The 26,915-nt window shown below is 44.2% G+C and overlaps 2 protein-coding genes across 7 annotated transcripts; one reads left to right on the top strand and one right to left on the bottom strand.

Moving 5' to 3' along the window:
• Positions 1-310: 310 nt before the first annotated feature.
• Myo61f (unconventional myosin 61F) lies at positions 311-24,614 on the top strand. 6 transcript variants are annotated; one of them, XM_076433811.1, is made up of 19 exons: positions 14,123-14,391; positions 16,467-16,493; positions 18,117-18,342; positions 19,023-19,138; positions 19,210-19,280; positions 19,517-19,725; positions 19,844-20,026; positions 20,137-20,343; positions 20,752-21,014; positions 21,093-21,262; positions 21,369-21,652; positions 21,746-21,899; positions 21,970-22,201; positions 22,298-22,528; positions 22,600-22,759; positions 22,843-23,088; positions 23,160-23,375; positions 23,451-23,551; positions 23,618-23,839. In XM_076433811.1, exons 2-19 carry the CDS (start codon positions 16,489-16,491, stop codon positions 23,742-23,744), a joined length of 3,201 nt encoding a protein of 1,066 aa, XP_076289926.1. In that variant the 5' UTR covers positions 14,123-14,391; positions 16,467-16,488; the 3' UTR covers positions 23,745-23,839. The 6 variants fall into 6 exon arrangements, with proteins under 6 accessions (XP_076289932.1, XP_076289916.1, XP_076289940.1 ...); XM_076433817.1 differs by lacking the exons at positions 14,123-14,391; positions 16,467-16,493 and adding an exon at positions 311-452; XM_076433801.1 differs by lacking the exons at positions 14,123-14,391; positions 16,467-16,493 and adding an exon at positions 12,441-12,602.
• Positions 24,601-25,405, bottom strand: LOC143213777 (uncharacterized). Its single transcript, XM_076433985.1, has 2 exons — positions 25,117-25,405; positions 24,601-24,926 (listed from the first exon to the last, which is right to left on the bottom strand). Exons 1-2 carry the CDS (start codon positions 25,220-25,222, stop codon positions 24,760-24,762), a joined length of 273 nt encoding a protein of 90 aa, XP_076290100.1. The 5' UTR covers positions 25,223-25,405; the 3' UTR covers positions 24,601-24,759.
• Between the last annotated feature and the right edge of the window lie 1,510 nt (positions 25,406-26,915).

Raw genomic sequence — 26,915 nt, 5'->3', positions numbered from 1 at the left:
TTTCCACGGCACACAGAGGACAGAGAGTTCCTTTAAGCCGGCAGTTTCGTGTATTACACCGTGGCGTGTGCGCACAAGACCCAACGGGACGCGGCGAGAGATTCGCCACACAATAGCGGAAGGCCTGGGCCCCAGGTTGAACGGAACGAGTTCTCCAGGTGTCATCCAGGTGTACAGGATTCAGGTTGACGCTGCTCCCCGTGCACGCGCTATCCGCTATAATACTAGCCGGCAGCGGCAACACACCGGATAAACAAAAGTAAAAGTTACACGCACACGGGGCACGTCGCTTTAAACCTGCGCTGTTCCTCGGGAACGCCAACGAGGTCTCGTCGTTTCGCAAGTGCAGGCCTTTGTCTCTCCCGGTTGTGCGATCTAGCAGACAGACGGTGATGTGACCAGTTCCCAGTGCAAAACAGTGTGACACGTTCTGCTTGGTGATCGGATAGACCGTAAGTCCACCCTTTTGTTTATCGCGATCGAACCGTCACGTGGCCCCGCGAGCCGCAACTTCAGAACACGCTGGCACAGTATGTAACTTGCATTTTTCTACGAGAACAATTTCGAGAACTCGTGTTCGCGAATATTATAAATACATATGTATATTGTTCCGCTTTCTGGGAGTGACACGTGTCACGAGAGTCGCGAAATATGTGAGAAGTTACTCGTTGGTGCATTCGCAGCTTTAACCCTTGCACCGAATAGATAGTGCTTTATTTGTAATTACTAGACCGCGGATCTTCGTGCAAAATCAAAAGTTTCCAAGGCAACTACAAGAAACTGAAGTTAAGGCATTAAGTATTTCTAAGTAAGCTCCGATCGCCGATGACCGACCCCCGTTTCGTTCAAGGTGTTAACCTATATGTATATTTAACTTTTCTAGTTATTACTAACTGAACTGCATTACCTTCCGGTTAGCGCTAACAATTATTTAGAGGGACTATCAGCCCGCAAGGCTGTCGTTGTTATCGGTAATATGCATAAATTACTGAAACGTCAAAAGTTCTTTTTCAATATTCAAAATTGTTCTACTTAAATGTAGTAAAAAAACGTATGTGATGGTCGTCTATTATGACTTTCGGTGTATCTCGAGTGTCTTCCCCCGAAAAACGTATCGTAACTCGTAACATCCTACGATCTGTTATGTATGTGTTTCGAATAAGTTTACATGCATTCATAGTCTAGTGTGAGGACCATAAAGTACATAGTACATATGTATGTATACGTTAACTTCGAAAGTCTATTGCCTATCCTATCTGTCAGGATAGGTTCGCACGATTTTATTGTATAAGACGTTTATGTGCTGCGTGATTGAAATGTGTTCAGTGAAGTTGACATAAAGTAAGTACGAAGATTTAATCGTAATACATATTTTGGTTCTGTCGTTTCTCATTTGAAATGCAGACAATGAGAAGCGCACAGGCCTAGGCGCTTCACGCTGTTGACATCTGGACGTGAGTCACTGCAAAACAAAATTGCAAACATTGCTGCGTGCATCTATTTACATATGTATTACGAGATGCGCCACGCGCGAGGTGGCCTCCGGACTGTTTCGGATCACCTTTTTCTCGTAAATCATTCGAACGGGACTCGTTCTCCGTTAATTTATCTTGCGATCCGCGTTCGCGACATTCTCTCGAGGAACTATATTGCCGCGTTTTATAATCTCGCTCTTGAAAACAAGCCGTGGATTGACATCTTTTATGGCCGGTATTTCGGGAGCCCGCGTTTTTCAGGTTATTCTCGTCCTGGCCATATTTACTTTTTCGAAATTGTACGGTATTTTCGCCATGGAGTTTTTCGGGCTTGATCGGTGTTACAGTTTGCGAGTTCTGTAACAGTTTTCGTAACGGTGACGTTTCAAACATATTGGTCTAACGGTTTAATTATTTAAACAGTTCGATGAAGATGTCGTTGGTCGGCCAAAGTTGATTTTAACCATCCTTTGTCGAACAACAATTCTTCGTTTATTTATCGACTGAAAAGAAATAGTAGGTAAATGTAATAGGCGCCTTGTAGCTTTCCGGCCGTTATTGTCAGCTTATCGCCCATGCATACATTCATTTTGTCCTCGACAGGAGAGTGTCATGAATAATCATACGTAACGGCAAACAGTCTTGCAGAATATAAAATAAATTGGTGTAATGGCGTTACTCGTTCCTGCGCAATTGAAACAGATTCTCTTTACATTGAAATAGAAACAGCAGTTAGAACAGTCTTTGCTGGAGACCATTGGATCGAGAATCGGTCGGTACGATCGGCTATCGACACACTTGGTCGTTACAGTCGACATTGAGGTCAAACTATTGTACCCGTTGCGATAATACTTATCGAACCTCGACAAGTCAAATTTCTTTGACAAGCGATTATTATTGATTGCTCCATTGATACTCGGTGGATCCGGCCTCCCGCGGTGGTTCTCAACCTGACAAACGACATAAACTCAAACACAACTATCTTTTTAAATATGTAGAACTAAAATTACTTGGTTGTTTTAGCGGTCTAAAAAATAGAAAGGTCAACTTCAGGCTAATAAAAAGATCCGTGGATACCCTGACGGGTTCGCGGAACCCGTTCGCGAGCTATCTTCCTAGGAAACTGCGCAGAAAGAACCGGCTGGAGGAAAAAAGAGCCGCAACACATTGTTCCTCTGTCGGATCGCGTTTATCCTATCACGTGAAACCTGTCTTCCACGTTTTTAGCTCGGTACGAGGGAGTAGACCGAGTGGAGATTATGGGTCATTGTTTAGCCGAAGATTCTTGACCTCGAAACGCGCGCAACTGCTTGAAACGCAGGTAGAAATGGCGGGAAAGGGGAATGACAGCCTCGCTGTGCTTTCACCCCCGACTGGGAGGGTGAAAACCTTATTAGCTCGTTCGGAAATGGTGCCCAGACCTTAATTCGCGCAAGGAGACCCGTGGCTTACGCGTTTCTGGGTTAATCCTAGAGAGCAATTAAAAATGTGGGCTAGATTCTGACTGGCGCAACGATTGCACCCTTGGTTTCTACAAAATATGTGCATATAAGCTATGGAAAAATATTACATGTTATGTGATGATAATATATTATGATGTTATTAGTATGTATAATGATCGTAATCTTCAACATTGTAGCGGACCGTGGACTAGTAATATTTAGTGGATCAGAGTAATTAGGATTAGACGGCTTCTAGGTAAGAAATAGCTCCGTGCAGCGTTTGCCAGCATTGTCTATCCGTTGTTGCAGAGGTTTAAGGAAACGGTGCCGTCTCGGGCTCGACCAGTTCAAGGTTGAAACCCTTGCAGTTCTCTGAAAGGAGAACACTTACCCAGAAAAAAGAGGGTCTCCCACCTTCGCCACCGCACCGGCGCGGCGCGGCGACCTCTTCTTGAAAACGTATGTCTACGGTCTGACGATGAGTCAGGACAGAGGCTGTCCGCAGCCCTTTTTTCTTTTTTAATGGGGCAACATACTCGACCAGATCTATTGGTGATCTGACTGGACATGCCATTTCCCTCGACAAACTCGGTGCCTGTGCCTGCCGAACCGAGCTTTTCCGCGTGACCATCGCTACTGATAAAATGATAAAAAACTACATAATTCGTACAATTCCGTTGAACACATTAGGGTCGAAGGTCGAAAAATAAGGTTCTCGATATGTCATCGTGTCGTCACATGTTGACAAAGGTGTTGATTTCGCCAGGTTATTTTTGAGCTGGAATACAGCGGAGCGATCGCCACATTTTTGGTAGCGAAAGATTTCGGCTTGGCCAGCCTGGAACACAGGAAGTGGAAGCTCGGAGTATTTATTGCAGAGTGTGTCGACACGAATTTCGACACCGAAACGACACTGGTCACGTGTCTCTTCAGGGTCAACTTATCGACGAGTAAGTAAGTGGATGAACGAGAGGTGTCGGGTAAACCGAGACTCGACTCGTGTCTCGATGCACGCATCGTTTCTATTCTCGAAGTAATGCGTTCGTTACGTACTTGTTAAACCGGGGCGGGGGGTCAAAATGATCCTTTGACTAGTCAGTGTCTAGCCAACGCCTATCACTTGTTTATCAGCCACCGCTCGCTCGTTGGTTGTCATTCTAGACTCGCCCAACAGCACGCCTCTGGAATATTAATCCCTGCGATCTGCGAATTCCGTTTGGTTCGAAGGAACCAAATGACGAATATGTACATAGACGGAGTCGATGGTACATAGTAGTTTGAAGTTAGTCATAGAAGCATGCGAAGCCTCGAATATTAAATTTGACTCGAATTCGCAGCTACATGTTGAACTTGATCCCATCTCCAATCGCAAGACGAGATCGAAAAATGACGAATTTAGCAAATTCCTACTACATACATATTCACCGGCCAGCCGACTCGATACGACGATAGCCATCAGATTTCCCTTGCGACAGTGTGATTTCTTCGTCACGCCTGCCCCTGCGTAATTCAACGTGTTTCCTATGACCTGTATGCTGTCCTCCAAGAGCCGATATTTTTTCCAGCTTGTTTCTTCCCACCCGGTTATCAACAAGATTTTCGAGTCGACGGCTGACATTTGTTTTCCCTACCCGTGTGTGCTTGGACAACAAAGTTTCCGTTGGCTAACCGCGTTCAGTGATATTTTACGGTTCGCGAATTTCCGGTCACGCCTCTCGGGCTCGCGAACCGTTCACAGATAGAGATTATGTAAGCACCGTGGTTCCTTAAAAAGATTTTTATCGGGACCGCCGCGCCGGGTAACCGGCTGCTGCTCTCAGCGGATTTTTTTTGCCTCTTGAGCCGCTTTTCGACCGTTATCTATTAATCACCTATCCCCCCCCCCCCTCCTTTGCTACGATCCGAGTTGGTTCTGCTTCCAGTTAATTTTTTTTCTGCTGAAATACTATACATATATCAATTGATTTAACGTCGACGGTCTGTAGGTAGGTATGTATACGCTGCTTGTCGCTCTCTGGTCCTCATAGTGCTTTCGATAGCATTTTTCTAAGCCATTAAACGCGATTGTAGTGGAGCATTTCCCAGTTTAAAGGCCACCCACATTTTAATCTCGTAATCCTAATTACAGGTTCGAGTTGGCATGCAGATTGTTCGAAAACACGGAAATCGCCTCGAAGTTCAACGACGACCCGTTTCCTTCGCGCTTTCGAGCAACTCGCGCAGCCAGTTCCGTCGCATTCCGTACACGTACACGTTTGATCGTAAAATTTCTTTTTTCCACGATTCTCGTGCCATTGCATAACCGTTTCCCGCAGGATCGCGAATTTTCACTCCGCTGGAATTTATCCAGAACATTCGCTCGCTCGCGAAGCTTTCCATTGTTTCGTTTAATCGAATCGTAAAATCCCGAATGAAATCGTATCAGCCAGACGGTTTATCACTCCCGTGGCTTTTATCACTCGTAAAGCTGAATGTACTCGGTCGTTGCGGAACATTGGCGGATAATGGGAGGTGTATCGCAGGCGTAGACAGCCCAGGAATGTTTTAGGAATAATAAATTACGTGAATAATGCCGGCGGACGCGTTGATCGCCCCGCTCGGGACCGAGACACATATATGTATAACTTACTTATACATAATCGTGAGACTTTAATCCGGGTCCGGCTCTCGTTTATCTAATAAACCGAAACGCTCGAGTACCGTGGGTCAACGAAGTGCCGGCGCATTCTGAATTCTGATTTCACGCTACAATTTGCATTAAAGCGCGCGTTCGCGTAATCTATGTATGTACATATGTATGTATGTATATCTTTCGGTACTTTATTGCTGAACCGCGGATATTTATGTATTCATGGTGTGTAAATATGTATTTTGAAGGCTCGGGGTGGGAATGTTTGCGGATGTTAAATTAATCCAAGTGACATAATGATCGACCAAGTGATCGGCGATTCTCTTCGTATGATCCCAAGCGTTTTCAAGCTGATGACCGATCCAAATGTCGCCGGAGCCGGTGTATTTCCTACAGCGCATCGTACGAAAGCCGCTCGAAAATAGATCGGTGCTTATTTCGATGGTTGTACCACCTCTCTGTCCTCTCTACCCCTCGAACGTTTTTCATTCTTTTTTTTCTGAAGCGTTTTCGCTGGTTCCCTTTGAAGCACCGTGCTCGTACAACATTATTCTTTTAGAGTCCCTCGTAGTCCATCGTATATTCTCGCATACCCTTAAGCGAGGCCCTATTTGAATTTATGCTAGTTATTATTTAATGTCTAACTATTAGTGGTAACTGTATACTACGTAATAGGTAGATTTTGAAGGTCCACTTACGGGTTAATTCGTCTGGCAATTGTTGGCGAAACACCCGGGGCGGATCTGTCTGTGGATTTCTCGCTCTCGTGTCCGCTTCTCTCGTCTTCTTCTTGGCCTCGCGCGCAACTTATTAAGGCTCGCGCGATCCGACACGACGCGACGGAACACCTTGAGAACCCTGAACTTCAGGAGCTGGCTCGAGATGCTGACTGACTCAAGGTCCGCCTGAATCAGAACCGGCCAACCGGTTTTTCGGAGAAGAAACGGAAGGTCACGTCTTTGCCGCGACCGGCTCCTCTCGCCGAAACGCTTTAAATCTCCGCTCGGCTTTCGCGGACGTTCATTGTGAATTAAATGGCCGATTTAACCCTGCTCACACGAGCGCACACATGTACGTACGTCGGGCTTCTGGGCTCTCGTTCTCGGATGCACAACCGACAACCGGCCATCTATATTCTCCCGGGACACGTTTCCATGGCGTTTTTAGCCGTGAATTATTAATCCGTCGCTCGGGGATTACTCTTAATTGGACGGTCGCCTTGACCCGCTAACCGGGAAGCGCTCCTCTACCGACTCTCTCGCTGACCCTTGGATCTCATTCTATGAAAATTAGGCTGGCCATCATGATTTACCGTCGACCGCTGTCAGCACATTCTCCTTTCATCTGTTTTTTCACAATCTTAGAAAATACTACTGACAGCTAGATTGATTTGATTTTTCCAAAGAAAAACTTACTTAAAAATACGTTAATTGTCTCGCAAAACGGTGAATTTCAAGTGCAAAACCTGTATACACTCGACACTTGTCTGTCCTCCAAACGATTCGCAAAGACAATCCGCGAAGTGTGTCGCTCCATCTGTTGCCAATATTTCAGTTAGCACACTTATCGCCGGGGGACAAGCTCTTAAATCACGCGAGGTATAGTTAGGTCACAGAAAACGAGGTTTTCAACCGTTCATCGAGGCCCGTGATTAGATCGAGCGACAGGCAACCGTGGTACGCGTATAGAAAGAGAAACATTCGACCCGCCGATGCTGAAAATGTTAATAAATAGGTGATGAAAGATCCAATTAGCTTCTCTGTTGTCCGCCGGGTAATACCGAGTTAATGCTCTTAATGAACACCTAGCGTGTCCCGGCGTGCAACCCGTGGTCGTCATCTCCCAGAAGTCGTTGACTTCTTCGCCGCTGGAAAATTGAGGTACAGTCGCATAGCTTGCGGCCTCGTTGAGTAATGCGCTCGTTACATAATTGCGCTTAATTATTCCTGTATTACCCTGAAGACGTGATGTATCTCTTTCCGTGAGGTTGAAGTCTCGGAGAACAGTCCCTTCTCTCTCGAACACTAATGTATTTATGTATTCAATTTTTAATAACAGTCCTCTTTCACGTGGTATTCGAAAAGCAGACAATTTTTATTTTGTACATATTCGAGGACATGTCAGAGGTGATTATGAAGGTGAAACGAAATCGGATCCGCGGAAGGTGGTGGGGGAACAGGGAACGCTACTTAATTAATCCGCATAATTGGGGACGTTCGCGTGCAATTAAGCCCCGGTCCGGCGGCTTTTACCGTTCTCCGATCCCGCCGATTGTTCCCCGAGCGTGAAAGTCTTAAACGATTTCGTGTCGACGCGGTTGCGTGCGTCTGGCCGGCCGAGCCACGCGTTTCTTCGTTTCGCGGGATAACAGTAACCTAACCGCGGAAAGGAGAAGGAACAGGGGACCGGAAGTGTCGTCCAAGGAATCGACAACGGTGCTCGTGCCTTCCTTTGATCGGAGAGATAAGAGAGGGGGGGGGGCAGCGTTTGCCATGCACCGGGGCTGCCATAATCTACGCGACCGGAAGCTCGCTCGATTGAGCGACGGCCACGCGCCATCGCGAATTCGAAATCATGCTCATTGCGCATGATTTCCGTTTCATTTTCCCAGATACCGGTCACTTGCAATTGCGCAGGCCGTTGCGAAAGCACCCCGTGGAAACACGGTTTCGTGCACGACCATTTTTAATCGAATGCTTCAATGATCATTTTTAAGTAAGTCATTGGCGTCGGTCACTGGTGACCACAAGCAGCAGTGAAAATATGTAAAATACGTGACCGTGATTCGTGCGTTTCGAGTTCAGGATCGCGGAGCAGACCCGTCACGCGCCCCTTGCGGAACAGGATCGCGATGAGTATAATAAAGAAATTACCCATTTCCGGAAACCGGTTGCCCTTTTGTCGGCTCCCTAGCTCGGCTAAAGGAAAGACGGGTTTTCACCGCGTCACGCGAAACCGTTCTCCCCTGCTTCTTCTTCTTCTTCTTCGTTTCTTTTCATCTTTTCTGCATCCTCTTCACAGTTCCCAGCGGTGCGCACAATGGCGCGAACGTTCGGCGATACCTGTGCATCGCAGACCGTTTCGTGCACACCTCTGTCGCACCGGACGATAATTTTACCACTTGCCTGATCTCCTCCGACCTTCTAACCTTGCCGTTTTCACCGGAAACAGAAAAAGTCTGACCGTAAATGGAGGTGCAAGGTACATACTTAGAAAACATCGTCCCCAGCCATCTTTGGTGTCCGCGCCGCTGTCCTCTCTTGAAACTGATAACTCACTTTCCGGAGAGATCTCGATATCCACCGAGACTCTTGCCGAGATTCATGGCGTCGACGGTAATCACCTCCTCGAATACTATTTACGATCCGGACGAGCAGCCGGAAAAGCTGGACTTTCTTTCCTTTAGAATTCTGCAAACAGCCTGAGAAACTCTTAATTAATAGTTGTCTCGAGCTGGAGCTAGTCTTCGTTTTTTCTCGTCGTGCCTATACTCTCTTCGGATTGCTTCTGGACTAGCGGATGGACATCCATGTATCCAGATAAAAATATTGGGTTGGGTTTTCTTTATTCAATAAAGTGGGAATTTGCATAAAGTCGTCATCGCGGCGACGAAGATGACGGAATCGAGTGCCCGAGGGACGTTTTCGTTTGAGTCATTGCCGATGACGCCTAGCGACCCCGTTACCGCGTAAGAAAACGCGCCGATAACCGCTCGTTTACGCGCGAATCCCCGCGTGTTAGAAAGTACGGCCGATCGGATCGCGAATCGCGAAGAAGATCGTCTCCGCAGGAGAGAAAATCACGTCTGAAACGCGGCCTGGTTTCGCAACGAATGGCGAACACGAACACGACCACAAACACGAACACACACACACACACACACACACACACGGGTTGAAAGCGATACCGAATCGTCGCGGGTTCACACGGGCTACCGGATCGAAAGACTTTTACCTTCGGCTCCTAATTGGCGGGATCTAGAAAGTGTATCCACCGTGGCTGACAATTCGAGACCTCGCGTATCGTCTACTGAACTTGTCTGTAAACTGTAACTCAATGACCAGAACACAATATATGCAGGAAGTTGATAATTTTGATTTGCTAAATTGTTGTAATGTTTCTCATCGTGAAGCATAAACGACGGGATCGGCAATATGGATGTTCCGCATCAGTTGCTAGAAACGAGAGTTAAATAGAAAGTGATTTCTTTTGTTAGTAATTTGAATGAGGTGGTAATACATAATGTAACGGCGCTCTTAAATACTTTTAATGGTTTTACTGTACTCGTTTTTCTCGTATGTACTTGCATAAAATTTGCACTCTGTTTATCGTATAAAATGTTGGCTCTCACGTGTAAGAGAAAATGAATTGTTTTATTCTTCTGGGTCAGCAATTCGTCAAACGAATTCGTTCGAAAAGCACCGTTGAAAAAGTTCCTTCCCGAATTCGGAATAAACTTCTCGAGGTTTTTAATGGGCCATCAATCGACTGAGCCGGTATGCGAAATATCAATAAGAAGTAACGCGTCGATTGGCCCAGCTGTTACGAAACGGAAAAGGCGGTGAGTGATAAGAGCGTGCTCGTTAACGGGGCCATTTACCCGCAGGTGCCGTTCCATTTCGCTAGCTCGCGACGGATGCTAGTGTTTGCGTAATGAAGCCACAATTAAGCAACCGCTTGGCCATTGCTAATTGTCTGTATCAGTGGAAAGCGAGCGTTCGCGACGCGACAGTCTGGCTCTGTGTTTGGCTAGTAAAACTAGCTATGTACATTTATACAATCAAGGCCAAGATCTGTCCGATTAATTGGCCCTTAAACGATTTTATGAGAAGGTGGACGGCGCGGCGGGTGGTTAGAAGTTTCGCTCGTTCATCGACGACTCGGACAAGCGTGACGTCATCGCGCATGTCTCGCCGCGACGCGCCGCGACGGGACAATGAGAACCGCCTTCACACACCGATTGTTCCGACCCAACCGTTTTGTCCCGCGGCCGAGCTTTTCGCATATAAAGGATCGCAACCGAGAAATTAGTCATCGAGCGAAAGGTCACGACCGAGACAGTGACTCAGATCGATTCCCCCCATTCACGGAGATTCAGCGACGATTGCGGCAGCGATCGACGATCCTTGGAGGATCGAACGCCATTCGCGCGAGTCACTATCGCGTGCCCTGAAATTCGTTTTGTTGCTGGTAGTCGTCGATTGCCGTCGAGCTTGCTGCGTTAACTGCCTTGTAATCTATTTCATTGATTTTATTGATCGGCATTTAGCGTGGCGAAACTGGTCGTCGAAGTGCACTTGCTGCTGCCTCCTACATTTGTAAATCACTTGATGCGAAATAATTGAAAATACCAATCTTTGCGTGCAGTGTTAAAGTACACGTATTCCGAGGTATTCTCACCAATTTTTACAGGAGTTTTAGTCCAGTCGGAAAATCCGAATATTGAGTCACTCCTAAAGCAGACTGCAGCGAACGCGCAAATGTTTGTTTAACTTTAGCAGATAGAATTCAGAAGTTCGTGACTCACGACGCGACGGTCCGCAGACGATTGCCTATTGAAAGTGACAGCATTGTTTATTGTCTCCGATGCACGAAGGGCTGTTATCGTCGCCTTCTCTGTCGTTTTCAATATACACAGAAGTTTCCGTTTATCTGCGGGCCTCGGCTGTAAGACGCGGGAGATTGAAAAGAATGTCGCCGTAAATCATGCGAGACGCAGCCTTTTGAAAATAGGTATATGTACCGCGTTAATCAAGCCTCTGGGGGACGTCGAACAGTGATTTTAACGACTGGTCGCGTCCCATCCTGTCCCGTTCCACCTCGTCTCGCCTGTTATGTTTATATCATTCGGTGTACCGTGGCGAACTTTGCCCGCGAACCGCGTCTCCGATGTTCCATGGAACCATTCACAACGACGGATGATTCCAACCCTTGTTTACGGCGCTGCTCGCAATTCGATCGTAAACCTTCGACTATTTTAAACGAAACTACCGCGTGTTTCGAGCGTCAATTATCTTCGGGACGTTTATGCGCGATTTTTAGGGACACTCGGGACGAGATTCTATTATTCCACTGTCAGCGACTCGTCCCCAAATGTGTAATGCTTCTCGCAGAAAAAATGGCATTAGGCGTCGGTTGGGTTCCATCAAGAATTTCTATAGCCTCGGTCCATTCTAAGGAAACGAACCGTCTCCGTTGTAAAGAATTCGCGGACACCCGTCCCGAAGAACGTTCCGTTCCAAGCAGATTGGCTGATTTCCGCGGGCCAAACGAAAAAATTGTAGCTCGCGGAACGACAGTATGTACATATTACCGACTTCCGATTCGCGGAAAGCCGGCCGAGATTTATAGAGTTATTGTGTCGGATCTCCGAGTCGTTGACCCGAGGAAAGGATTGATTGGACGCGGTCAATCATTCCCCTTCGACGTGCCACGGAATCAAATGTATCTGAACGAACGAGCTTACACCCGAAAAAAAAAAAATGTAGAGCCTCAACGGTCTCTGTTTCAAATGCAATGTCGTGGACGCTTCGTGCGCACTCGGGCAGAGGTAGATAACACTTATCGTTGATAAGGCTGTCTTTGACATGGTCTGTGAAATTTTCAAAAATGTAACTAGGAAAATTACGACATTTTATTTAATTAGTGTTGTTGCTCTAGTAAGGAATTGTTTCCAGAGGAGAGAGATATTTTTAATATTGTCGATACGATGCGATATTATTGTTCTCTATTTGAAGCGACATTTTCGATCAGACTGCCGGGAATTTGTTTTTCCTCGGAGAATCAGGATTCAAGTGTCGACGAACGGTCATCGATTGACTCCTCTCGTCGATAACGCGACGCGAGGTCACACAGAACTGATTCGCGACAGCCTGTTGCATCTGTGTTCCATCCCGGAGCACGTTTGTCCCAGTATTCCCGCGACATTCGCCGCGATTGCACTTAAATGACCATTATTATTCTTTAACTGGGACCGATTCCGCCCAGGCTTCGGAACAATCGGAACAACAACGTCGCGAACCGCTCTTGGACACAGCCCAGAATCATGCGAAGAAGGTATAGTAAGCGTTCCCTTGGATCGGAATACTCGCCGGATCCACCAGGAATATTTTCATTATTGTTTAAGCCGTGTCGGAAAATTGCAATTTTCATTTCAGGAAATAGACCGTCTTCAGGAATTGATTATTAAAAAACCGAGTGAAGCAGAGCTAAAATATTTGTTTGCAATGTGTTCGGGCATGAACATGCTTTAACAACGTTCGTACCAAATTAATAACAAATTACATGATACAATCGCAATAGAAATCGCTAAAAGCATGTTACTCGAGACAACTTGTTGCATTTCGATCGCAATCGCCGCACCGCGCTGCGCCGCGCCGCACCGCCCGCCGTTCCAAAATGGCAAGTAATTCTATAAAATGTTAAACAATTCCGACCTATAATTAATCATCGATTTATGTATTTAGAACCGACCATAGGCGAGGTATTAACCGTGTCATTTTGATCGATGCAACACAATTCCGATGACAAGATCACGCAAGAAAAAAGGTCGATTACTATCGATCGATGCCCTGGAGATTCTTATCTCGTTACCACGCGTGCGAGGCCCTTCAAAGCGCGAAGGTCGAGCTTGATAACGATAAAAAACGATACCGTCGCTCGATTATGCGATCCATTTTCGCGCAAGTTTTTTCACGAAGAATCTGCACAGATTAGATTGGATATATCAACAGTCCAGGGAATACCGCGTCGATTGGGATTTATCGTGTCGATGTATTTCTAAGAGATGTGCATGAATTTTTTGCATTTGACATTTTTCCGATTAAAACGAGGCCAAGCAAGAGATCATCATCGGGGAACCCAATCTGTACGGGATGGAAGCGAAATTTTACCCAAGTTTCCACATATCAATTCGAATCGGCGAAAGGAAAGCTGGATTACGGATTACACGAGTTCTCGAATAGTGGAACGTCATTGAGAGTTCTGTGTCGCGGCGCGACTCGCGACGTCTTGCGTAAATTCTTCCATTCTCGAAACGGAGACCAGTGTCCTCCAAAAATAGAAGTTCCAAGTGTTTCTTCGTAGCCCTCCCGAGACTTCTGAGATTCGCATTTTCACTTGGCAATTTTTTCCTAGCCGTACATTTTTCTCGAAGACTCGAGGGACCGATTTTCTCTTTTCAGCCCGTGAAAAAATTTCGGAAAGTTGTGCATGATATTATTGTATGTATCTACCAAATTGTGTAAAGAAATTTTTTTCGAACATCTTTTTTCACTTTTTCATAAAAATAAATATGTAAAGCGTACACATTTCGCTGTATGTATTACACGTGAGATGATTGGCAGTCCAGCATCGATATGTCGTAGCTGTAAAAATGATTCTCACCTGGTCGGTATCATAGGCTCGGATAAAGATGCGGGTTCTTCGAAGTAGGGAGAGGTCTTACTCGCGCGAATGATAAACCTCGGAAGGTGGACGTGGACAGTGTTAAGTCATCGTTGAGTGACCGTCGTGTCGCGTCGTCGTCGGACAACCGATCCTCCGTCAGAGTCAGAAATCGCGTTCTGGTGAACGTGTTGCGAACCTCCTACCGGTCGGTCGGTCTTCAGTCGTTCGAGCAACCGAACGCCGCGTCGCGCCGCGCCGCGCCGCCGTTCAGAACCGAAATCGGAATCGGAAGTGGTGCCGAGTGCTGAGTCGTTCCCGCAGCCTCGAGTGATCGTTCGCGGTTCGCGGTTCGTGTGACGTGACGACGCCAATCGGATCGGACCGGACCGGATCGGATCGAATCGGATCGGATCGGATCGGATCGAGAGAAATCAAAGAGTTCTGTGCGAACGAATCGGTGAAAACAGGATCCGCGAATTTGTTCTCTTCCGCGAAACCGTCACGCGATTTTCCGAGACGCGAACGAAATCGTTAACACGGATTCATTTGAAACAGGTTCATTCGCGGATATTTGTGAACAGAAAATTGAGAATTTTTATGTGGATGTTGCGATGATAATAGATCGGGGAGTTTCGTGGAAAACTTTTTTCGTCAATCACAAGAAATAAAGTGTTAACTAGATCCAAAGATCACTAAAATTTACAAGTTTATATGTTATATACATATTGCGCGTTACCAATAGTGGATCTTTCTGCAAAGTCAAAATTTTCTTCGTCGATTGCAAAACAAACGGGAGACCAGCAAAAAATGTCGATATCGCGGAAACATCGTCAGCATTGTATTATGTGTATCTACGATTGTCCGCTCGACAGCGCAGCGATAAGGAATGTAGTGAACTAATTGAAGTAACGTCTCGATTAAACCACCCGATAATTTCGATAACGGCTAATCTAGTGTCGATAAGTCGAAGCTACGTGTTTTTTGTCTCCGTGGAAAATTGTAACCGGCCACGCGAATTAGCGCTGCGAGCCTTTGCCGATTCCAGTGTCCATAATCGAATCGGGACCAAATTTCTGCGAGAACACGAGAGTTTAGAAAATAAGGTTCTACTTCGCTTCAGCTTTCTCTTGATGGTTTTAGAAATTTGCGTAAAGATCCGAGAAAGAATTGTTAGTTGTAGCCGGTGATTAGCCGACGCAGCAGATGCATTGATATAATCTTGAACAATTTCAAGAAATAAGATAACAAAACTGCGGGATAACGTGCGAAGTTTAATTCGAAACAAACTACGAGAGCAAAAGATAAGATTACATTCGACGCCAGCTTTCTCTCGACATACGCTTTCAAAAAATGGGAATGTCGCGAAAAATTCGCAATCGAGATATCGGATGCGGGAAACAATTGATCGTGTCTTCACGAGGCTGCCGCGCCGCGCCGCGCTGCGGAGAACATTTTCGCAAAGGGAAAAGCCACTTCCAATCACCTTCGGAATCGCCCTTTTCAAGGAAGTAGAAACATTTTTCGGACATCCTGTATACGTATACGAGCGGCGAGCGGCCAATGGTATAACGAAAACGTGTAACTATAGTCACGTAGTCGCGAGCATCATTTGAAAAGGATTTTGTTCTGCGGAGAAGAGCTCTCGTTGCGAAAGCGGTATCGTGGAAAGGAGACGGTCGTGGGTTCGCGCGCCAATTAGCCGGCGATTCATTGGGAAAATCGGGAGGACTAATTGGAAACGGAATCGTCGTGGAACCAGGCTGACGTGCTTGCGCAACCATCGCTTCTCTCGATCCGAAAAGAATAGATACATCGCGCACACAGCCGGCAATCTAATCAACTTTGATATAAAAGTATCTTCGTGCAGGATTCTTCGCGATAGCTGACGCTTCTCCTTATCAATGGCCAAGCTATTCTATTTACTGTTCCTTAAAACAATGCATCGCGTTGTATCCCAATTTGCGGAAAGCCGAATAATCAGACCATTTCGATCATTTGATCTCGAGATGCTCGTATCCGAAAGTTAAGATTTTCATTCTTTCAGTCGCAAATATCTCGAGGTGAAATTACCGAAATTTTATGATTATTGTACTCTTGTTGTTATTAGACGATGCATCTGTGTGCACTTTTATGTATTATAGAATTATATGTGTACATATGTAGTGTTGGAAATTCCCCAGTTGAAAGAACTTGATTGGGGAAACGATGCGATGCGATGCGATGCGATGTACCAATCAATGAGTCGGTAAATTAAATATTGCAAGCGAGGAAATGTCAAGAGAGTCTTATGTATATGTATGTGTAGAAGGAAACTCCCTCGATTAGTTGAACGTGATCGAGATCGGTTTTCCACGTAGCACGCCCGTTATCTTATAATCTTATCTAGCGATCTTTCGTTCGATTCCGCGGAGGAGAACAACGCGATATCATCAGTTGCGGGAGCACCAGCGCCGCGCCGGTTCCGTGCTCCAGGCTCCAAATAACGATAACTCGCGGCTGCCTAATTAATCATTTGTTTTGAATGTTCCCCAGGGAGCAAGAACACCGGTGAAACATGGGGTGAGTGCCACTGTAAACTGTAACCCATTGTTCATTGTTCGGGGAAGTGTACGTTAATATTAATGTGTTCGACGATTATGTGTTCTCGATCGAGTGTGTTTTGATTTATGATATAACAAGATTCGAAAAAAATCACACTAATCCAAAAACGGGATTTATCCAGAAAATGGCACTTTCTGAAATTAATTTTGAAGAAAATACAGTGTATGCGCGTACATCGGTTCTCCGAGCAGCTGCGCGCAGGCGACAAACTCCTAGAAATCCACAGACAGAGAAACGATTCGCTGCACTTCTTTTCCCACGATGCAACCCTCAGCCCTCAGAGCCGTTAAAGGAGGGGTTAGCAATGGTCCCGGCTCCCTCGGAGTCTACGCACCTAATCGTTCATGGCAGTCTTCTACCTGAAAACTATCTCGGCCTGCAACCTCGCAACCTCGGTAGCCTCAGTAGTCACTTCTAAAGCCTCCCGACGACCTACGAGCTGCAGAGAAATTCGTATAACTAGGTCGCTTTACGTTTGTTTATCCAGTTTGTTAATTTGCCCGACGTCAACGTGAGTAAATTCGACGTGTCGATTATTTGGAACTCTGCTTGTTGGGCGACAATCCTTCGTTGATCTCAGCGCTCTGTTTCAGCATGTAATCTAGGAGTTTATCACCTGCAATTCAGAAAGATCAACAATGTCTTTTGTAAATTGTATTCGTAAAGTGCCATTTCTTGGATTAGAAGTCGGGGATTGATGCCGCGCGTTCGCTGATGATACTTTCTTCGTTGCTTCTACACATTGTTTCTGATAAATCTTTAAACATTTTTTCATTCTTTCACATATTATGTTATTGATAATTAATTATTTAGTGTATTTTATCGATTATAAAGATCCGCGATCTAATCGGTAGGAACTCGTGCGAACGAAACGCGATCGAAGAAAGGGAAAGGGAAAGGGAAAGGGAAAGGGAAAAGAAGCCGAGCTTCTCTCCGCTCCGAGGAAGATGACGCGGATTTTTGCGCGACACGTATCCGTGTCTCGGCGGCTCGGATCCGCGGCTCAACCGCACGCGGAAAATCGACACCGATCGCGTGAATCGCCCGTCGAAGTTCACGGTGTCGGTTTCGGTTTCGTTTCCGGACAATGGAGACCGCGCTTTCTCGCGGATCGTGTGACGAGACACCGAGATTTTCGCACTGGCATCGATGATAATAATATGTACCACGATAACAGTCTCCCCACCGCCTCCAGGGGAAAGAAAAAGAAAAAGAAGAAGAGAAAGCAGGTGACCGGAAGGGCCGCGGGAACATTGATTCCCTCGATGGTCTCGCGAGCGATCATTTATACGAGTATAATCTGTGGTTAACCCCCGAACGATTCTCCGAAAGTACTTATGTATGTACAGAGAAGATGACGCGTGTTATGTTATGTCACCGGTTTCCGTGTTTCACTTTAATTCGACATGTTACGATCGGCTCGTAACGTTCGATTTGATTAGGTTGTTGCACGCGGAATGTCTAATCGGAAAATGCGAAATGAGAAGGTCCTGTTAGACTGTTAGACGAATTTTTATACACGAATTCCACCGTAGATTCTGACGACGCGACGATTGAATTTGTTTAATTTGGATGTTGCAGCGAGGGAGGTGCGGTCGCCGACACTGGGGGCGCGGGCGGTGTGAGCGATTCCGGCAGCAGACCGGAAGTCCTCAAGAGCAGCCACGAGGTACGAAGGAAGATGGAGCGTGGTCTGCACGAGCGGGACCGCGTCGGCGTTCAGGACTTCGTCCTCCTCGAGGACTTTCAGAGCGAGGCGGCGTTCATCGATAATTTGCGGAAACGGTTCAACGAAGATCTAATTTACGTGAGTTTGCCGGTGATTGCCGTTTCCCCGCAGCTGCCTCGACGAATTACGTGGAACCGAGTCTTCGACATCTGGCTTCGCTCGTTTCCCCCGCTAACGAACCCGATAAACTCGGCTCGCAGAATCTTCCACGAAAGAATACAACCGTTTCATTTACTGTAATCGCTTCGACAGTTTTACACAGGCGCGATAACCGCGGAACTATCTTAACTGGAACAACATATGAGAGTTAAAAGTTCGACAAGTTTCCCCATTTAATTGGAATTATCTGAAGAAAAACAACACGACCGAGCATAAATCTGTTCAATTTTGCCAATTGTATTGTCACATCAAATAGTCGCAGACCGACTATGCTGTTGCACTCATTGTCAGATGCGATTTCAGTTTCACAACAATTTTGCGATTAGCAGTCTTATCGCTATAATAAGACAGGAAGTTTTTCTTAGATTAAACATCGACACAATGCGATATAACGGAATGATTAAACCGAGCTTACCACGAACGTAGATATAATATATAATAATAGATATTGAAAATGATTTACACACGGCTGCCTGTCTGTCATTTCGCCGCCTGTGTACACTTCGATCATTCCCTTGACAAATTAAGCAAATCACTCGGTGGAAGAGGCGAGGCACTGCCGTTGTATTTTTTGAGCAGGCTCATTATTCATTTTACAGACGTACATCGGTCAAGTACTCGTCTCTGTAAATCCTTACAAAAAGTTGCCGATCTACGATCCAGCAACGATCCAGTACTATCATGGACGGAATTTCTTCGAGGCTCCCCCACACATGTAAGTCGTGCGAATTTTTGTCGAACGATTCAACGCGGGGAGACTTTTGATGAAAACGATTTTTGTTGCAGTTTCGCTCTGGCAGACACCGCGTATCAGTCTCTGTCGAAGGAGAACTTGGACCAATGTATTCTCATCTCAGGTACCGAGCAAACTAATCTTTCTAACCATCTCGGGAATATTCAACGATACTCAACGATAAAAAGAAAAACATATGTTGTTTGAACGATCAGAGAACAACATCCTCTAAAAATGTTAATCTGCACAGAGAACCTTACCACAGGACAGTTATCTGAATTGTAGTAAATTTGTTCTAAATCGCCGAAGATAGGAGTTTACACAGCGGTACACGGTTTTAACGTAGCTCGATCTGCGTAGGCGAATCCGGTTCGGGGAAGACCGAGGCTTCGAAGAAGGTCCTCGAATTTATCGCGGCCGCAACGGGCCACAAGAAGCAAGTGGAGGAAGTAAACGATAAATTGATCGGTAGCAATCCCGTGCTCGAAGCGTTCGGAAACGCGAAAACTAATCGCAATGATAACTCGTCCCGTTTCGGCAAGTACATGGATATCCAATTTAATTTCCAGGTACAAACGGCCGAACATGTGATTGTTTTTTAATGGCTCTTTATCTATCATATACATACATATGTATAATTGAATCGCATGACCGATACCGATCTATATAAATTATGCTTGTTCGCAGGGAGATCCGATCGGTGGAAACATACTGAATTATCTGCTCGAGAAGTCGCGAGTCGTGCATCAATTCACAGGGGAGAGGAATTTTCACATTTTCTATCAAATGCTCGCCGGAGGCAGCGATGAAACGCTTAGAAAACTATTCCTCAAGAGAAATTTGGACACCTACTATTACCTCTCCAACGGAGTAAGCTACTACCGTACACTCGTAGAAGAGTGTATCGAATTCTTAAGTGGATTTAAACAGAAAAAAACAAATTCTATAAGCCAACAACTTGATTATCTCGTAATTTATAGACGAAGGGCACTGTGGACAGCATCGATGACGGCAGCCAGTACAAGGAGGTGATAAAGGCGATGAAGACTATGGAAATGAACCAACAAGAACAAGATGATTTATTTTCCATAGTCGCCTCCGTATTGCATATGGGAAACGTTGGTTTCACCGAGGAAGATGGCATCGCTCAGATTTTGAAGCCTGGCTCTGTCGAAGCTGTTGCCACTGTAAGATCTCTCGTTAAAAATAATTCAGCTGATCATAGATACACTCAGCTTTGCCTTTCTACGCTCTGGAATGTCTCAGCATCCGCTCCAGTTTCCAAATGTTTATTAATTGCATTTTCTCTGATAAAAACACAGCGTGTATTCTACTGCAATTAACCAGAAAGATTTAGAGCTCTCTTTCCTTTCACCCGAAGACTTGTTTCCAAAAGTCCTATTGCAATCCTGGAAACGAGTCTACCCCATACATATAATGATTAGCTTCGGTGGTTCTTGCTGCCAGGATAGTTACGTGTTGGCTAGACAGCAAGAGCCATTGAAGTCTGGTTCGAAGTTCGAAGTTGATCCGAGGAAAGTGGCCTCGGTGGTGGAACCAATCCTTTACTCGAACAAGTCGAATTGATTCCGCAGTTACTGGGATGCGACGTGAAACAATTAGCGGATGCGTTTACACATCGCACAATAGACGCCCGCGGCGACGTGGTCGTATCCCCATTGAACAGGGAGCTGGCAATTTATGCACGCGATGCACTCGCCAAAGCCGTATACGACAGACTGTTCACGTGGCTCGTGACCAGGTTGAATAAATCACTGCAACCGGTCCGTGATCCTCCGCGCAAGATGGTCATAGGAATCCTGGATATATATGGGTTCGAAATCTTCCAAAAGAACAGGTACGCGATATCCCTACCGTAACAAGATTACAAACCAGTCGAACCAGGCGCCGTTCATTAGCGACATTTTCCCAACAGCTTCGAGCAGTTCTGTATCAATTATTGTAACGAGAAGTTGCAACAGTTGTTCATTCAACTGACACTTAAGTCCGAGCAGGAGGAGTACTTGCGGGAGGGTATCACCTGGGAGAATATTCAATATTTCAATAACAAAGTGATCTGCGACCTGATCGAGGAGAAGCACAAAGGTATATCTCGTATACATATACATACATATACATATATCTCGTTATTAGACGCGCGGCGCGGCATTCGATAATGTTAATGCATAATCCGATGGCCGCTTTGTTTTAGGTATAATATCGTTGATGGACGAGGAGTGCCTTCGTCCCGGTGATCCAACTGACCTAAGCTTTCTGGAAAAGTTGAACGTCAATCTGAACAATCATCCTCACTACATAAGCCACATGAAGGCGGACCTGCAGACGCAGAAGCTTATGGGGCGAGATGAATTCAGATTAGTGCATTACGCTGGCGACGTAACGTACAATGTCCGAGGATTTCTCGAGAAGAACAATGATCTGCTGTTCAGAGATTTGCGCGAAGTAATGTCGCACACAACCAATTCGATCACCAAGGTATTTTGTCTATTGTATATGTATGGTTCTTCTCTTATCTACAGAGAAAGAAATTGATCTAATCGTAAGTAAAAAAAACTGTGGTTTCTACAGAGCGTGTTCGACGTGAAAGACCTGACTAGCAAGAAGCGACCAGAAACGGCCATCACACAGTTCAAGAACAGTTTGAACAATCTTGTGGAGATCCTCATGGGCAAGGAGCCTTCCTACATTCGTTGCATCAAGCCTAATGACTATAAAATGCCCCGTAAGATCGTTTACAGACAATTTTTATTTTGCGCGTGTCTTCCTTCTTACGAGAGAAATTTTCATTGCAGATCAATTTAACGACAAGATTGTGCTGCATCAAGTCAAGTATCTGGGTCTCATGGAGAATTTACGAGTTAGGCGAGCTGGTTTTGCCTACAGGAGACCGTACGAACAGTTCTTGCAACGTTACAAGTCTCTCTGTCCACAAACTTGGCCCAATTATCATGGCTCAGCCAAAGATGGCGTCCAAATCCTCGTATGTTCCCTTGGATTTGAACACGAGGAATACAGGATGGGCAAGTAAGAGAGGCTTATAATTATCTATATATATGGGATCAGGAATGACACCTAGTAATACTCGTATATTTCGAAAACTGAGAACATTCTTTTGCACAGCACAAAATTGTTCATTCGATTCCCCAAGACGTTATTCGACACAGAGGATGCCTTCCAGATGAAGAAACACGATATAGCTGCTATTATTCAGAGCAAATGGAAATGTATATTAGTGAGACGAAGATACTTGAAGATGAAGAAGGCGGCCATTGTGTTCCAGAAGAATATTCGAAGATGGATTGCGAAACGAGAGGCTGACAGAAGACGAAAAGCAGTTATTACCATTCGAAGGTAGCATCAGCTATCTGAAAGTCATTCTAAGAAATTCATCTAACTAAGATTCATCGAATAATTTGATGCAGATTTATCAAAGGATTCATCACGCGAAATGGACCACCGACTGAAATTAACGTGGCGTTCATTGAATTGGCAAAGTCGCAGTGGTTGATCAAGCTCTCTAAGAAACTTCCTGTTGGCGTTTTGAACAACTATTGGCCACCGTGTCCTTACTCCTGCCGAGAAGTGAGCTCAATTCGATGAGGATCGAAGCGAGAGAAAAAATTGATTCCGCCACACAACTAGAATGTTTTTATTGTTATTTCCAGGCCTCCGAACACCTACGCATTATTTACAAAAAATGGAAAGCGCGCAATTACAGGCTGGCCTTGTCCAAGGAGGAAAAGGAGCAGTTCGAATTGAAAATTTTAGCAGAATCTCTGTTCAAAGGGAAAAAGAAGTCGTACGCGAAGAGTTTGGGGCCGAGATTCCGAACCGATCGGCTCGGCGCCGACCACAAAGCTCTGAGACAGAGTTTCACCAGTAATATTCTTCCCAGAGATGAAACTATAAAGGTAACATATTTTTTGTTTTTCATTTCCTGTTACCATCAAAACGACGATGATATATCTTTTCCTTCCTCTAGTACGCTACTCCTGTTATCAAATACGATCGACATGGATACAAGCCACGCGAAAGGGTTCTAATTTTAACAGAGAACGCAGTATATATTTTGGATACATTGAAAACGTTTAAACTTAAGCACAGACTACCTTACAAGTCCATAGATGAATTGGTGGTCACTGGAGAATCGGATAATTTATTGATTGTCAGGATACCGCCTGAGTTGAAGAAAGACAAGGTTCGTTGTTATTGCTTTTAACGCTAGGTTTGCTGTTCATTTTCAACATTGATCAATTTCTTTTGTTTCCAACAGGGAGATTTAATATTGGAAGTACCACACATAATAGAAGCGCTAACAAAAGCAATTGACATCACTAACAATCTAAATATCCTTAAAATTGTTCACACAGAATCGTGAGTACGGAAAAATCATTTTTGCGTACCTAGGACAGATGGATAACGCTCTATATGGTGTTTCAGGGTTTCGCACAAACTAGTCAGCGGTAAGGAAGGCGTAATCGAGTTCAAAACGGGTACGACACCAGCCATCAGTAAAAACAGACAAAGTGGACACTTGCTGGTGGTAAATACAAACTCTGCGGCATGAAATAAGTTGAGGTAAAGGTTTCCCAGCTTGTATTCACATGTAATATTCTAGGTGGCATCTCCGTAATATCTGAATGAAATTTTAAAACGGAAAAATTATTATGTACTTAGAAGGATGTGTTCGGCATGGGAAGTTGTGGGCAAGCAGTTGCGATCTAGAATGGTGGATCGTTTAGAAGAGATAATATATATATTGAAATTTAGTAAATTTGTTAAATAACACTCGCCGTTTTTTGTACCTTGTTAAACAATGTCGGTCTGTAAAATACTTTGTGAGATAATGTTTATTTGTGTAATTAGCGAATTGTTGCAAAATAGATCGTGTTTTGCAAGTAGCACGGATCGCTTCAACGGCGAACAATTTCGGTTCCGTCTACGAAAGATCGTCAAACCAATCGCACAAGAAAATAATTTACTACCAGATATCTTCCAGGTGCATTAAACAAACGAAAGAAACGATATATATACATATATATATATATATATATATATATATATATATCCCTTTTTCTATATTTATATTATATAAGTCACTGTGCCATAGATAATATTTCATGTTCAGAATTATCTTATGGAATATTGACAATGTAGAATAATAATTAAACTAATACCCTTTGGTCTTAAAAACAAAAAAACGAGTGGATTTTTACTAATCTCTTTTATCTTAAGTGTCCTTATTCTGGAAGTCAATTTTGAATATGAGCCTCGGTTTATTTGTCTGTTAGTTGTGTAAATTATTTTAAAGAAAAAGCTATTTACTGTATCCTCGGAAAACACGCCGAAACACTCTGTTTCTTCATTTTTATATTATCACTTCCATTTAATGGTAATATTTATTTGAAAATAAAGAACATCAATTTAACTGTAAAATGTAAGATATCCTTTATTCTTCTTTGTACATATCATACAAAACTTTATGTACAGATACCTCAATCTTATCTATTATTAATACTCGGAGAGACAAAGAAGGAAAATCTCGCTTCCTTTTAACATTAAGATACAAACAATGCGCTTAATTATTTCTTACGTTTACCAGAAGGCTCCTTTTTCGTGAGGGACTTCTTCCCGTCCAAAGCTTTCTCTCGCAGTTCATCCTCCATCGCCTTGTTCACTGTTCTTGTGATCATTTGCTTCAACTTGTGCGCCTCTTCGACCTTCTTCTTCTTCGGTTGAATTGGTGCATCTATGAAAAATTAATAGAGTAAAACTTTGATCGGCATCCAAGTTAGATGTTATGCAGTTTCACGCTTTGTTTGCCGGTAGCTTTTGCGAGCAATTGTTACCATGAACAATTGCATCGTAAATATAAGGGTCCCATGAAAATCACAGACACAGGGTAATTTAAAAAGTTTTAGTAAATATATTTTACTTACTGCTTCTGCGTTGAACAGCCGTAGCTTTCTTGTTGCCCTTCTCTTTGCCTTTTCCCTTCGACGAAGCAGGCAGCTTCGTTTTCACTTTCAACTTGCCTTGAGCCATTTCCACATAAATGATCAACAATATTCGAGATTAAAACACAACACGTGCGAGCACTTGCTGGCGCATCAAATCTAACCTTATTTGATGCCAGAAATGCGCAACATTTAACGCGCATGCGCGACGATTAGACTCTACCCTGATAGCACAGTTTGGAACTGCCAGGAATAGTCCAGAGCGTGGAGTGAATTTGGAGGGCAGTATGGTTCCAGACGCCGCTTATTGGCTGCTCGGAGCAATGGTTGGAGTACATCTAGAAAGAGTGTGGAGTTGCATGCCAGTGGGCTTCCGAAAACGATTACAGGTGTACAAAGTCCGCCGTCACAGCATCTAGAGGGCAGCTTCTTCCTTCCAGATGGAAGGCAGCTCGTGGAGTCTGTGTGGAACGGCGGATGCCGTTATACAGGGCAGCACCGTCGGTGAGGTTATGTCAGTAATGTTGGTAATGTCGGTGAAATGAATTTCTACACATTGTACAAATATGTAGCAGTCTTCCTTTTTACCGACAATTCCAAATACCGATTCTGAATGAAAACGAAATAATAAACCCGATATAAAAAAATATTAAATTTTATTTATTTCTATTATATCTATATTATTTTTCCTAGACTGCGGATCTTTGTGCAAAATAAAAATTGTCTGCATCGATCGCAAGAGAGATGGAAACTATATGTACAAATTGAATGTTACGTTCTTCCCCCCTTGCCGTAATTTTCTTTACAGTTACATTAAGAGTAAACCTACACATAAATCAATAAACTAGTAATACATTAATTATCCCCTAATACGTACAGTTACACGAATTAATATTCGGACGATCTAAAGAAGATGATAACTTTTTAAATATTGTACTATACGATTTGAATTTTTTGGGGGAGCTGGAACAATTAGTTTACTGCAGGATGTGAAAAGAAATTTTTTCAAAAATTGCATTTGGTCGGAATTGCAGAGAAAATACTAAACGTTACATTTTACAACTTTTTCGCGCGGGCCTATATTGAAAATTTAAAAAGTACGTTTTGTAGGCCTGCGTAAATAATGTGCACTGTGAAAGTTTCATCGAAATCGGTTGATGCGGGAAAAAACGACAGGCCTTGAAAGATGTAAGAATTCTTCGATGTAGGCTGAAAATCTGCGATTTTTACCATCTTTAAACGTTTGTAGCTCATTGCAACGTCAACCGATTTTGACGAAATTTTCAAAATATGTTTAGTCGACACAGATCTACAAAGCGTATTTTTCAATTTTTCAATATGGGCTCACATAAAATAGTTGTAAAATGCAACTCTTAGTATTTTTTCATACAATCCCGATCAATTGCAATTTTTGAAAAAATTTCTTTTCACATCCTGTAGTAAACTAATTGCTGTAGCTCCCCAAAAAAGTTCAAATCGTTTAGTACAGTATTAAAAAAGTTCTCGTCTTTTTTAGAACGTCCGAATATTAATTCGAGTAATTGCAGTTCCCGTATAGCCTTTTTCCAGGATTGCAAGGATGCGGGATTCGCCTCTTCTCATCTCTCGATAATAATACAAACACGGGGTTTCTCACTAGTTAAAAACGCTAGATAAAAGATCGATCTAGGGCCCCATCTCCCTCAAAGGTCCTATTTTCCGTTTACGAGGCGAAATTTGCATTAGTCGTCACCGTAATTTGCATTATTCGGGAGCATACAAGCTATTTTCATAGCTACATG

The sequence above is a fragment of the Lasioglossum baleicum genome, chromosome 1 (assembly GCF_051020765.1).
Source record: "Lasioglossum baleicum chromosome 1, iyLasBale1, whole genome shotgun sequence".
Classification (NCBI taxonomy): domain Eukaryota; kingdom Metazoa; phylum Arthropoda; class Insecta; order Hymenoptera; family Halictidae; genus Lasioglossum; species Lasioglossum baleicum.
The sequence above is the reverse complement of the archived record's forward strand: the minus strand, read 5'-3'. Positions and strand labels throughout refer to the sequence as shown.

Coding starts and splice junctions, on each gene's coding strand:
- Myo61f (XM_076433801.1), top strand. Junction 18,343..19,022: donor TCAACGAAGATCTAATTTAC/GTGAGTTTGCCG, acceptor TTCATTTTACAG/ACGTACATCGGTCAAGTACT. Junction 19,726..19,843: donor ATATCCAATTTAATTTCCAG/GTACAAACGGCC, acceptor GCTTGTTCGCAG/GGAGATCCGATCGGTGGAAA.
- LOC143213777 (XM_076433985.1), bottom strand. CDS start 25,222: ATGGCTCAAGGCAAGTTGAAAGTGAAAACGAAGCTGCCTGCTTCGTCG. Junction 24,927..25,116: donor GGCTGTTCAACGCAGAAGCA/GTAAGTAAAATA, acceptor AATTTTTCATAG/ATGCACCAATTCAACCGAAG.